Source organism: Callionymus lyra, chromosome 13 (assembly GCF_982586985.1).
Source record: "Callionymus lyra chromosome 13, fCalLyr1.hap1.1, whole genome shotgun sequence".
Taxonomy (NCBI): domain Eukaryota; kingdom Metazoa; phylum Chordata; class Actinopteri; order Syngnathiformes; family Callionymidae; genus Callionymus; species Callionymus lyra.
In genome coordinates this window covers 23,845,533-23,859,770 of record NC_141830.1, presented here as the reverse complement: position 1 = coordinate 23,859,770, position 14,238 = coordinate 23,845,533, and the positions used below count along the sequence as shown (strand labels likewise).

The following is a 14,238-nucleotide window of genomic DNA, read 5'->3' as shown; positions in this document are numbered from 1 at the left end:
CCTTCTCCTGATATGACCTCCATCGATCAGATGAAAAACCTGCAGGCTCAGTTTTAACCGTCGCAGCCATTCACGGGTTTTCCAGTCGCCGCGCCGGAAAATCCAGATTCCTGCGAGCGCCTCTGTCCAACGGCGTTTGATCGGGAGAATCAACGACCGACGAGCACCAGATGCTACAGAACTTTTCCCATGTTTTCTCTGGTTCATCCGGTCCACGTGGAGGATCCGGCAGAGAGGCCAGTCCTCATGGATGCGGGACGCAGAGCGCTCGTCCCTGTGACCTTGACCCGCCACAGAAAGCCGAGTCTGCAGAAGATGTTGGAAGATGAAAGAGAGAGAAGCTGCCGTCGCTCAGAAGAGATGAGACATGAAATATTGATGAGACGCTTCACCTCCCCCAGCAGGCAGACCCCCACAGAGACCCCCCCCTCCACCGCCACCACTCATAATCCCCCCATCTTTTGCACACACACACTCCTCACTTCTCCTCTCACACATGGCCCGAGGTTCTCACACACACACACACACACACTACCTTCATCAGATGATGACTGGGCATAAACTGTTCTACTGGAGCGACTCGACTAACTCGGCCGGTCACAGTTCTGATGAGTCCAGAGAGGACCGGAAGGCTTTTAGTATCTAATGGAGGAAGCAGATTTCTGAGTGTCTCACCAGAGAGTCACAGTTGTACGACTCACCAGTGATAGAAATACATGATCGAGTTTGACGTGAATGGACTCGTTACACTTTTTAATACATACAATATAGAAATACAACGTCGTCGTCATCTTCATCTTCATCTTCATTATCACCTTCATCGTCATCATCATCTTCGTCATTGTCTACATCAACAGAATCTTCATCATTATCATTATCATCATCATCATCTTCATCATTGTCTTCATCATCGTCGTCTTCATCATCGTCGTCCTCATCATCATCTTCATCATCATCATCTTCAGCTTCATCATCTTCATCATCATTATAATCATAGTCTTCATCACCGTCATCGTCTTCATCAACATCATCATCACCATCGTCATTTTCATGATCATTATCTTCAGCATCGTCATCCTCATCTTCATCATCATCATCTTCATCATCGTCATCCTCATCATCATCATGGTCATGGTCATGGTCATCATCTTCATCATCATCTTCAGCTTCATCATCTTCATCATCATTATAATCATCGTCTTCATCATTGTAGACTTTATCATCATCATCATCATCTTCGTCATCATTATAATCATCGTCTTCATCATCGTTGTCTTTATCTTCATAATCGTCATCATCATAATCATCATCATCGACTTCGTCATCATCTTCATCATCTCCATCATCATCATCTTCATCATCATCTCCATCATCATCATTTCCATCATCTCCATCATCATCATCTTCATCATCATCGTCTTCATCGTCATCATCTTCATCATTTTCATCATCATCACCATCGTCATTTTCATCATCATTATCTTCATCATCATCATCATTATCTTCAGCATCGTAATCCTCATCATCATCGTCTTCATCATTATCATCATTATCTTCATCATCATCATCGTCATCATCATTATCATCATCATCATCTTCCTCATTGCCATCATCTTCATCATCTCTATCATCATCATCTCCATCATCACTATCTCCATCATCATCATCATCATCTCCATCATCATCATCATCAACATTATCATCATCATCGTCATCATCAGGATTTCCTTCATATATTCCAGTAACAGAGTCAAATTTTTCTTTCACCATATAAATGATTTCATTCTTCACAGCCACTGATCAATGCTTGGTCCTGTCAAACTTTTTCATGTCACGCCTTTTCTTTGAAGAAAACACAATTTCAGACTTCTTGTATTTTTGGTTTACTGGGTAAATACTGATTCAAATATTGTATGTTGTTTATAAACATTTTCTCAATTTTCATCATAGTTTTCCAAAATGTAAGTTTTAATGTTTGAACATTTCCAGATAAAGTGAATGAGTTAGTATTTTGTATTTAAGTAAAAAAAACACCATCTTTCCTACCAAGAGAAAAAAACTTGGACTGAAGTTTAGTATGTTTTATACCAAATGACGGCGCCAGCAGCCGTGAGTATGAATCCTCGTGGAGTGACGCCTGGTCGAGGTCGTCGAGGTCACATGACCTCGTCCGCCGGTCTGCTGACCCGCGATCAGAACTTTTGTGCAAATGTTGACTCTGTCGGTTTGTTTGCTGGCAGACGGAGAGACGATCAAAGTGAAGGTGGAGCAGGTGAGCGTGAAGACGGATCATGTGATAACAAATGTTCTGCGGGTTCCTCGTGGTGCGACTCTGGTTCAGGTCCAGAACATCATGGATGTGATTCCACGTGAAGGTCGATGATCCCGAGGAGATGATTGTTGGTTGACTTTGAATCTCAAGTTTATTTAGACTTTTAAAAACCTTTTCTTTTATTTATTTTTTCTGGTTTTCTTTTTTTAATGTTCAACTTCTCTCCCATCATATTTTTATGATATTCATTTATTTTTTATTTATTTTGTATTTACAGTTAAGCTTCAACTTTCCACTGTCAATATTATTCTACTTTGAAATGACCTTTAATTTCATTTCTGACATTGTTGTCGATACAATAATATTCAATATGAATGTGTTTAAATAATTTATAATGATTTTTAACTGAACCAACAATTTCAACTCGTGTGTTTGGACCACACCTGTCGCGAAGGTAAAAGATCAATGTGTGAGATGGTTTGGTGAAGTCCTGTTGCTTGGTGACGAGGGTCAAAAACGTGGTCACGTGACAGCAGTCAAACGAGACGACCATCACCAAGAGCTCAGCGGGACATTTGTCGCGTCGGTAGAGGGCGCTCTTCACTGCAGCAGCCTCACCCGGAGGCACTTAAAGTGGTCGAATCCTGCAGAATCGTGAAGATTAATAACATCTTCTCTTAAATAATGTATCCTGTGTTATGTATAAAACGCGTTTCTGTCTTTTCTTTATGTTATTAAATCACTATTATTTTACTGCGAGGCCTTTATTGAAAAACGTGTCAACACAACAGGTACCTGACGCTGTCTGGTCCACGTTTATGTTTATTTCTAAGCACCGTTTAAGTGTCTCTGCGAGATCTGGAACTAATAGAGGGACTTTCACCTGACACCAGGGCGAGGCCATCTTGGATTTAAGGTAATGAATGCAAGATCAATCCTTTAAATAAAGTTATTTTTGAAAGGCTTCTTGTAGTACTGGATGACAACATTGGGGGTAGTGGTGAGTTACAGTGGAAGTGGCACGAATATGAATTAAAGTTCGATAAAGATCAATCCCGTTTTATTTAGAACTTAAAGTAAGTGAATAAAAACACGTTTTAGCTTTAGACTTGTGTCACTGTCCCGAGACTGGTAGAAGTTGATTTGATAAAAATATATCATCTCATGGTTCGTGGCTTGAAAGTCGTTCAAGTTGTTGACTAATCGTTTTTTCCCCGTAAAGTAACGCATTAAAGTGATAGTTCAGCCAAACTTTACTCATTCTCTACCATGTCGACTAAGTGTTGGTATTATTTTCAGAATAATCTGTTCATATTTAGAGTTGTAGACAAAAAAGTTTGTTCATTTTAATGTAGCAACTTGAGCCCAGTTGTAAGTAAGTAAGTAAAGGTTATTTGTAAAGCGCTTTTCCAGACCAGAGTCACAAAGCGCGTAAACAATCAAAACAATATCCAATACATTATATGCTTTAAAGGTCAAGACAACACAGAGACAAACACAGGAGTCTGAAAATCAGGTAAAAGCCTGTATGAATAAAAATGTCTTAAGATGTTTCTTGAAGGAGTCAGTAGATCCTAAAACACAGAGGGAGCTGAGGAGCAACAGCCTGGAAGGATCTCTTCACAAAGATGAAGACAAATTGAATTGTGGGTGAACTAACCCTTCAATCCAATATTCAGACTGTGACGTATCTTGACTTTCTACGAAAACAGGTGGATTCATATTCGGGCCCCGCTGGAGGCCACCTGGACCCGTGATGGGCTGCGACAACAAAAAACAACCAAAAAATTGAAATATGAACTCCATCAACCTGAAACGAACTTGGATCAACAGTCAACACTGACTAGCAAAATAACAAACCCGTGTTCGGTGCATAAACAAGGGAGTGTTGTGTATCTGAGCGGGGGCCAAGGGCGGCACCGGCCTCGCACGAGTGCAGTTCCCCAACCTCACCTGAGGGGGAGTCACGATCTAAAGCAGTAGATTAAGCACAGAAGAAGAATATCTGGCGCTCGGTGTGGTTTAATAATCAATATTTGACCTTTTTATTGAATTAACTCTATTGGAACAGAAATTGCATGATATTTAATATAATTTAAAAAAAATTATCGAAGAATTAATGAGGAAATAAACGAGTAAGTACGTAAAAGAAAAGGTTTAATGGACTAAAGGAGAATAATTGAAGTTTTGGGGGGAGTGGGCGGGCAGGGGATTCGCGCGGGGGAGAGAGGAGGGGAAGATTCTACTATGGGCCCGCCTCCTGCATCCTGATTGGCCGCCTCTCGGCCCACAGGCCAATGGCTGAGTGGCTGGCGCGGCTGCCACTCACACAGACGTCCTCTCCCCAGGCGGAGGCTCCTGAACGTCTCAGTCGCGGCGAGGAGATCCGACGGAGCAGCTTCTGTTCATGGACCACCAGCACCAGCACCACGACCCCCGCGCTCCCACTCATGTAACGCCTGGTCGGAGCCCGCACGGAGCGAATCCACGCATGTAAACATCCCACCCGGAGGAAGTAGTTTGTCTCTGCTGCTTCTAACACCCCCCCCCCCCCCTACATCTCCCCACAATTCATCCGAGGCATGTGGACCCGCACCGGGATTAGGACTCGCTTCCCGACCGTCCTGCTGCTGCTGGCGCTATGGACCGAGGTAGGAGGGCGAGCGGATCGGGATCGTGAATTGAGAGCGCGCGCGGCGGTGCTAAAAGTTGGTGGGCGTGGGCAGCTCGCGCTCGCATCACATTAATCGATCATTAAATTGCGTCAGTTGTGGAGCATGTGATCATCGGATCCACTTCCGCTCCATTTTGGCTTCCTCCGCTGCTGGGGTCCATTCTGGAGAAAAACTTGTAAGTTAGGATTGCGTCTGTGGAGTGCTGCAGCAGTGACCCCCCCCCTCCCCCGGTGGGACCCCCACCTGCACACCGAACCGGTTCGGTTCACGTGGTCCAATTGCGATGATGCCGCCCGTTAGTAGCTTCAGTCTCAGCCTCTGATCATGTGTTCGATTGTGGAGAAGAAAAAAAAACCCTTTTCTGTGTCGAATCTGTGATTCTGAAGGATCTGGTCTAGATCTAATCCACCCACCTGCTGCTGGATCTGCCCCAGGCGTCCACCCAGATTGGTACTCTACCTCCATCTTGTGCAGGGGTTCACCTGGTTCCCATGACACCCAGGACCCTCCGTGGACTATCTTGCAGCGACTCTTAATAATCAAGCTCTACTCCAAGTCTATGTTGGACGACTGAGCTCTTCACTAGTCTTGATCCAAAATAATTTGATCTGCAGGACCAGCAAGTCCTGTTGATGATGGAGATTAGATTTACAAACCACTGACACCTTAATGGTTTTTTTGATCAGTTATTCACTGAATTTTTCTTGAGATTCGAGCTCTGCTCCACGTCTCTTATGGATGCCTGAGCTCACTTAACATGTTTGATGCACGTTGTTGCTGAATGTGAGCCTGAGGCTCCGATACGAGTCTCCGAAGGATGACGCAGTTGAAAATCTTCTCCCACGGTTGACGGGTCTTCTCTTCTCCCGCAGCTGTCCGAGCCGTCGGGCCACTTCGACCTGCAGCTGATCTCCGTGGAGAACATCAACGGGGAGCTGGCGGACGGCGAGTGCTGCGACGGCGCCCGGAACCCCCAGGATCAGCGTTGCTCCAAGGACGAGTGCGACACCTATTTTAAAGTGTGCCTGAAGGAGTACCAGCTGGACGTCAACACCCGCGGGACCTGCACCTTTGGAAGTAGAACGACGCAAGTTCTCGGTGGAAATATGTTTTATTTTAAGAAGAACAGCAAAGTCAACGACGCCAGGAGGATCCAGATCCCGTTCCAGTTCGCCTGGCCGGTGAGTCCCGCTGCCTCTTCTTTGCTCCATGAGGGTTGATGGTTCAACGGCTGTCCCTTTATGAAAATATGTGGGCTTGTATCAATGGCGTTGGTTTGTTCTCAAAAATCAAATTCATTATCACGACAACACAAGCGACACACACTGTACTTTTGACAAAATCTCATTTTTTGTCTTTTGTGTTGCAAGCGTCTTTAGGTGTTAGCATGTTGCTAATTGTTGGTACAAGAAACTTGGATAAAATTGAAAAACATGATGATTCTACCTTGGCAGAAACTGCAACTATTTCGTTGGTAATTTATATTTAAAAAATAAATGTATTCTTCTTGTAGCAAGATGTTCATGACGTAGCAACGTAGCATAGCCTTACGCGAAGAAAGATGATGAATGGTTAAAACTAAGTAATGCATTAGAGTTTATAGTTTTGTTCGGATAATACGTTAGTTTGGTGATTCTTCACGAGTTATGACATCATTTGGACGCAGTGAATCTTTAATAAGTATATTGAAAATGCTTTTATGATACATGCTAACTTAGCATGCTCACAGTAAACCGTCCGCTTCCGCTCATGGATCGGTCACATCTGCAAACCTAGAAAATTGAAGAGTCGCCTAATATCTAGGAAAAACCTTGATCTATTCCTGTATTATAAATGGAAGAAGTTTCAAAAGTTTCAAATGGAAGCGTGCGCTGCCCCCTGTTGGCAGTTTGTCACTCGGCGAGTATACTTGAATTTTGAAATCAACTATTTGGGATACACTTGTGAGGAACTGGTAGGAAGCTACTGTTTGATGCTGTTGACATGTAGATGAGATGGGTATTGTTTTTGAGGCGCAATATTAGCTCCAGGCACATTATCTTGATGAAGTTGTTGAGCGTCTGAGGCTCTGTGTGTGTGTGTGTGTGTGTGTCCTGTCGTCTTTAACTTCAGCTGCTTCAGAACCCCGACCTCGCCGACATGATTAGCTTGATGTGGAATGAGTGGAGGAGGGGGGCGGGGGGCGGCGGACCCTCACCCCACAACTCGTAATTTAAAGCCTAATTTGTACGCGAAACAACAGTAAACGATGTGGCGTTAGCTTTTGTGGTCGTTTCATCTGGGCCGCGTGGGCTGTAATTAGACCAAGACCCCCCCCACGGTGACCCTCCTCCCTCAGGCCACACCCCTCCCCACCCACGTACAGATCACGCTCCGTGTAATTTGGCTCCACGTTTCAACACGTCCAGGAGTAATTATTAACCTTAACCGCGGATCCGTCTGAAGTCAATCGCACACTTTGTGATTCAGTTCGTGTCCGCTTGGGTGACACCGGCTCTTGAATAAGTTCGGACCTCAGAACCACCCGGGTCGGCGCCGATGTGGTTCTCGTCGTTGTTGTTGAGCTAGTTTAGGATTAGCCTACTACGTTTATTGACGATTCCCTGAGTCACAGTGAGAAGTAAGGATGTGTATCGGCAAGAATACGATACGCATCACGATATATCGTGATACTGTAGGAACAAGTATATATTTGTATCAAATTAACGAGGCCCACATTGTTGTGGAGAACTGCAACACTGGTTCTGGTCCGGGATCCTCTTGCAGCTCCGGTGTCGTCTTCTCTGGATGCGGCCCTGATAAACGAGGCCTGGCTCCATCCCAGCGGCACCTGCTCGGCTAGATGGGCCAATTAGACCCGGGAGGAGGCCCGGCGTGACACCGCGGCGGTTCCGAGCGCTCGGCGGTGGGAACCCGGCTGAGAGACCAGACTCGTTCTCGTCTGGTCTTGTTGGATTGTCTCCGAGAGGAAGCTGTAATTACTCCTCTGTTCTCGTGATGAATGGGTGAAGTTCTTCTGCCGTGTGAAACTGGAGTCCAGCTGAAGCGCCCTGCTGCTGGTGTGGGGGGGCAGGTGGACCGTCAGGGACCGGCGACCCCTGAAGAAGACTGTAAAAACAACATGAGCACTAGTGTCGCTCCCCGCGGCTGCCGGTGTTTGTTGCTTCAGCGAGCGTTGGAATCTCAAGTGTTTTATTGTTTCTGCTGGAGTGAAGGTCTGGAGTCCAGAAAATGTTGACTTGATTTGAACAGAGAACCCCGCATCAAACCCCTAAAAATAAAATGAAAGCTCCTAACAATCACCTACTTTTGTCATGATTAAAATAATATTTTTAAAATATGATCTCTGAGGTGAAAACATGTTGACTTTTGGTGAATAAAAATGCATCATTTTCAATAGTTAATATTGTGTTTAAATATCATTTATCCATCAAACTGACTGCAATAAATTAAATAAAACATGTATTAAACTAAATAAGAAGGTGAATTAGATTCTCTGATTCAAGTTGATTTAAAGGCATTAGAAACATTCAACTGTAAATGTCAGAAAATAAGTTGATGGTAGATTTAAAAAGTTTTAACAATAAAAAAAACAGTTGAAAAAACTATAGATGAGAATCCACAAATCTGTTGGGTGTATATTTAAAAATAAATGTATTTTATTAATTTATACACAGTACACAGTGGATTTAAGGAAAAAGGATGACAGGAAGTGATGAGCTTAAAAAGTGTTTTTGATCTGCAGCATGTTGAGTCAATGAACGATTCATCGTGTTCTACTGATCTAGTTAGCTTTGATTTGTCACGAGAATATGATTCTGATTCTCATCTTGCCAACATTTGTTTGACCTACTCTGCCCATAAGGTGGCGCTGCTTTGAGGTTTTCATTTGACCCAATCATACGCTTGATCGTAAATGACTAAATGTTAATTTGTGTGTATTTAGCTCTGTGTCGATCCAAAGTTATTGGAGTCACATTTTTTCTTTTGAATAAAACGTACGTGGATATTTGTAATTCATCTTTCTTGCATAAGTCCAGCCATTTCTGTAACTTAATTTAAAGAAAATTGTGAAGGAATGTGTTAATATCTGCCAGAGAATTCCTGCTTCCTAGAATCAAGCTAACAACTGCTAGTGTTCAGCGGACTAAAGTCTTACATTGAAAAGTTTATATTTGTTGTTTTGACGTTTGTTGGACTGAGCCAATGTCTGTCCAGCATTGTGAAAAACAGAAGCGTTAAGGCGTGTTTGTTTGAGCCTGTAGGGGGCGTCTGAGAGCAGCACGTTCCTGATTAAAGTTCGAGATCTTCTCACTGATTTCACGACCTCAGTGAAGACATGTGACTGAGCAAACATCTGAGAGAACATTGCAAGTATTTTCATATTACTGCTGCAGCGTGTTGTCGGTCACATGACCGCGGCGGTGATGTGGCGCTGATGACAGTCAGCTGACCTCTCGCCAGGATGATAGACTCTGACTCAGACCTGGAGCTGTGAGAACCGCTTGTGTGGTCAGTCCGTGGAGTTTTCATCTTCATGGGAAAATATCGGAGCGCTGGTCTCCTCCCGAGTCGTAAACTTTAACGAGCACGTCTTTTGTTCGTCCTTCTGTTTGCTCGCACGTGTAATTACTCCGGTCCGACACCTGGAGGTGGACCCGGGACTCCTTTGGTCTCGGACATGACGACGAGTCCTGGTGCCAGGTATCAGGACGCGCCTCCTCCACGCCGCACAAAGATGCAGTGTGACATCATCAGATGTCGTCACTGAGACTTCTGTGTTTCAGAACCGACCCACTTGAGACTGTCTCAACGTCTTCAATAGGACTGGTACTATAACTACTACTGTTACTAGTACTACTACTAGTATAATAGCTACTGCTGCTTTGAATTCTTCTACTATTTCCAGCAGCACTACATCGCTACAGCTAGTACCACTACTTCTACGGGAAGTAGTACTACAGTACTTGTATTGTAACAAAAACGTCTACTTGTACTTTATCTACTACTACTTGCTACTTCTACTGGTACTACTAATAGTACTTTAGATTCTACCAACCCTGCATCTATTAGTATAACTAGTAGTATAGCTACTGCTGCTACAACTTTTGCAACTATTTCTTCTGGCACTTTTACTTCTACTGCTACAACTAGTATTGTAGCTACTGCTGCATCGACTTCTTCCACTATTTGTACTCTCCCTTTACTACTTTGAGTGCTATATTTAAGTACTTCTACATCGACTGGTAGTACTACATCTACTAGTATTGTAGCTACTGCTGCTACGGACACTTCATCTATTTTTACTAGCACTTACTACTACTACTTATACTACTATCATTGTTTTACCAAAGCTGCTACTTGTAGTTGTAAAATTGTATCATGAATTAAACGATTTAATTGAATGTGTACTTTAATCTTGCCGACACAAAAAAATCCTGTGTTGTGTTGACTGTGTACAACACTAGCAAGAAAAGCTGATTCTGATTAACTACTATTACCGCTATATCTGCTGGTAATACTTCTAGTACTTTAGATTCTACTAAGCATACTTCCTACCAATCTCACAACTACCACTATTACAACAGAAATACTTGAAATACTACTTATAGGACTTCAACTACCACTCTTACTAATACTACCAGTTGTTTTAGTATTGGTACTAATTTACTTCTACAATGACCTCTGCGACTAATGCTTGTGTTACCGCCTACTTTCTACTCTTCTTTAGTTTATCCAGAAGTATCTTCAATGGACACATGTTGTGTATTAAAGTACTGACAGTGTTTGAGTTGATGCTCAAGTTGTGAGTCTGTTTTCAGTTCTGAGATTTCAGATCAGTCTGCACAAAGAAAAGGTCGAGAGTAAAAAAAAAACTAAAAATGTACGTATAACTTTCTATTGAAAACATGAATATTGTAATTTTTCTAAATAATGTTTTTTGAGATTTACTTTGATTTGAAATGAAAATAAAACTTCAACTAAATGTAACCACCCCACAAAAATGTAACTTAAAAAAAAAAGTAAAAATCCAAACCCATTATTGTTGTTTCTAAAACAACATGAATCTGTCATCAAAGAAAACTCTTCCTTCTGGTCATAATCTTATGGCAGGATGTTGTAGTCTCTGAGAGACTCACTTCCTGGTTCTCAACTCCGAAGTTGTGATTCCATTCGATGGACGACTTGGCTCGTATTTCACGACGAAAATGCACACACACACACACACACACACAGATGCTACTGCTGCTTTTACACAAACACACATTCATTTTGACATTTAATTCTATATAATATAATAACGTGATCAGAAAACTGAGCTTCGGCACTTTCCTCCACTGATCTAAGATCTTGATGAGTCAGCGTTTTTTTGGGCTGAATTAAAATACCTGAATATTTGTGCTAAACTAACTTAACCAAAATTATTTAAACCAAAGTCGTCTTCTTTTTTTTTGTTTTATCTTTATAAACAACAATTCTATAGCTAAAGCTATTTGCAGCTAGCTAGTTAGCACCTGAATATATGCTACAGTAATATATATTTATTTTTTAAATTCCTGCAGTGTTGTGTTTATACCTTAAGACAAATATTTATTGAAAAAAAAAGATGTGGTTATTTTGTTTTCTTGAGAAATCGCTGAAAACGGTAATTTTTTTTGTTAGCTTTTAGCTAGTTAGCGAGCTAATATTTAACAAAGGCAACTGTAGAAATCTGCTGCGCTGACTTTGCCGCATGTGAGATGATCTAGATACACGTGTTAATATTTGTTAAAGCGCTTTTAATCTTCGTGGTGTCTTTGATGAAAAAGCAAAAGGTTGTTAGCTCAGTTGTTGGCGCCTGAGGCTATGTATAAATGTCTAACATGGCGGTTATATAGGTCGTGGTGATGAGCAAAGAAAGTTATTATAAAAAATATATATATAGAGAGAGAGTATATACAGTATATGGAATGGTTAAATTTCTGATTTGCTGGAGACGTGCAACCGAACGTGGATCACATGGATCTTTAATTGGTGTCCTCATGCGTTTGCATCTGACGCTCCCGTCGTCCTCAAGAGAACATGCAAGTATTCCTCACTCTCCCGAGACTCCTTCCAAAAGTCTTTTAAACGTGTGTTGATCCGCTCAGACCTGCTCTGTTTTTCCTGGCCGTGACCCAAAAACCTGCCGATGGTTTTCTTTTTCTTTTTTTCTTGTTGGTTTTTTTCGGGGCCACCTGTGCGTCAGATGTGCGAAGAACTTCCAGCTATCCTTGCCGTCAATCACCTGACCGTGTTGATGTCATCGGGGCGGATGGTTCTGATTCTTCTTTGGAGCAGAATCAGATCTTTGGTCCTGGAACAGGAAGTGGATAAAAGTCAATATAATCAGATTTGTTGTTTCGACGCTCTTAAGTGATGCGAACTCATGCTAATTGTTAGTTATTTGTATGTGATTGAAAAGGGAAGATACAGAAGTGTGGAAGTACATTAGTGCCTTTAGATTATCTAATGGTTAGATTTAACATTTAAATTATATATTTATTTATTTTAAAGCATTTAGTTCTTCATTTGATGAATTTCTTTTTAATTAATTGAAATATATTCTCTATTGAAGTGATGATTTTTAATTAATTTCTTCTAAATAATTCCGTTAATAAACGGGAATATTTATAATATAATGGTACTGATCTACTTCTATACTGAAGCTGTGAGTATTTTCAAACTAGTCAAGTAAGTGACAGGTGCATCAATAAATAGTTTGAAGTGTGTATTCGGTAGTGAGTGAATGTCGGGTGACGCCGGCAGCTCTGACCAGTGAGTAAATGCGGTCGTGTTGTTTTAGACGCTCCGGAATATAAATAAAAATATCCTGCTCTTCACACTGTGGGAAGAGGGGGTCGGGGTCAGGAGGGGGGGGGGGGGGTTCTGTTTTGGGAAGTGTGCTGATGATCTTCAAAGGTCTGAGGTTTTTGGCGGCGACTTTGACTCGGGCGTGTTCGCGTCTCCTCTTCCTCCGGCAGCTTTCATCCGCAGTAAAGTATATTTTAGCAGAACACTCCCTCGCTGAGCCCTGCCACACCTGACACCCGGCTCGCCAGGGCTGTTGCTAGGATACGGCTGCATAGTCCTCCTGTAAACAATCCCCCTACCACCACCTCCCCCTCTACCGGCCCCCGGGAAGGCGCCGTGCAGAAGCCCTCACCTGTGATCCAGCTCCGCATCGATCCAGTCGTGACTCGTCTGGGTTCGCGTCGACGCTCAGCTAGAATGATTCACCGACACCTTCAGAACCTCTGCTGGTCCCGGTCCAAACCAGCGCTTCCCTCTGGAACCTCCACAGTACCACTTATCCCTGCAAAAGGCGCTGACGAGATGCTGAGTCAAGCGCTTTGTTGACAAAAAAAGTTGATACCATAATGCGGTTGCCATGGTTACCGGCGTCTATTCCATGTGGTCACTAGGTGTGAGAAAAAATCAATACACTTGTTTATGTCACAATTTTTATTTGCATGACGCTGTGATAAAGAGCATTTTTTTCTTTTCCTCATTGTTTTAATTTATTTTCTTACATTTTTTTAATTTCATATACAGTTTAGTTTTGTTTTAAATAAATTTTTTTATGGTTTATATTTTAACAAATTGTGTTAAGAATAAAATAACAATATATTTTATTTAGAATTAACATAAACATATAATTATATAATAATCATTTATTATTATTTTGCAATTAAACTTCCGGCCATTGGTAGAACGGTCATGACTGAGGATGAGAGGATACAGTGGACTCTAGTAGCTTTTAAAGCTGATGTTCTATATTATGTTACATATTTTTGTTTGAAAATGTCATGTGGTCTGTAAATTCTGCAACACCAGAGTCAAGTTGTTGACAATACTACAAATACATCCTTGTTACTACAGTATCACGTATCAGGATACGTATGGTATTGCTGGATTAAAAAAAACACACCCCTAGTCGTTACATTACCTTTCTATGATCCATTAAGTGTCTTCAGTTTTATTACATATTATTTTAAAAGCTTCATTATTATTATTATTTTATGCTCAAGTGGTTTTCTTTCTGACGGTGACATCTTTGTGCCGCCGAGCGAGGCGACGACGTCGGCCTGATTCAATCCGATCTCCACGAGTTTCTAATTAAAGGCGTCCGACGACAGCAGCACCAGCTGGTTCATTAACGGAGTCGCACCGTTTTAGAAGCGGCGCTCACACGTGTTCTCGCATGTCGCACACTTCCACGGAAAAGTGTTCGCCGACTGTGCCGAGGGTTTGAACATCCCAGGGAGTGTC

The 14,238-nt window shown here is 42.2% G+C and overlaps 1 protein-coding gene across 2 annotated transcripts in view; it reads left to right on the top strand.

Annotated features, from left to right (window-relative positions):
• Positions 1–4,580: 4,580 nt before the first annotated feature.
• Positions 4,581–14,238, top strand: part of jag2b (jagged canonical Notch ligand 2b) — a 42,254-nt gene continuing 32,596 nt past the window's right edge. For both annotated transcript variants that reach the window (XM_087804944.1, XM_087804943.1), the window contains exons 1-2: positions 4,581–4,923; positions 5,820–6,128. In XM_087804944.1, the coding sequence (XP_087661070.1) occupies positions 4,855–4,923; positions 5,820–6,128 (378 nt within the window). In that variant the 5' untranslated portion in view covers positions 4,581–4,854. The remainder of the gene's footprint in view (positions 4,924–5,819; positions 6,129–14,238) is intronic.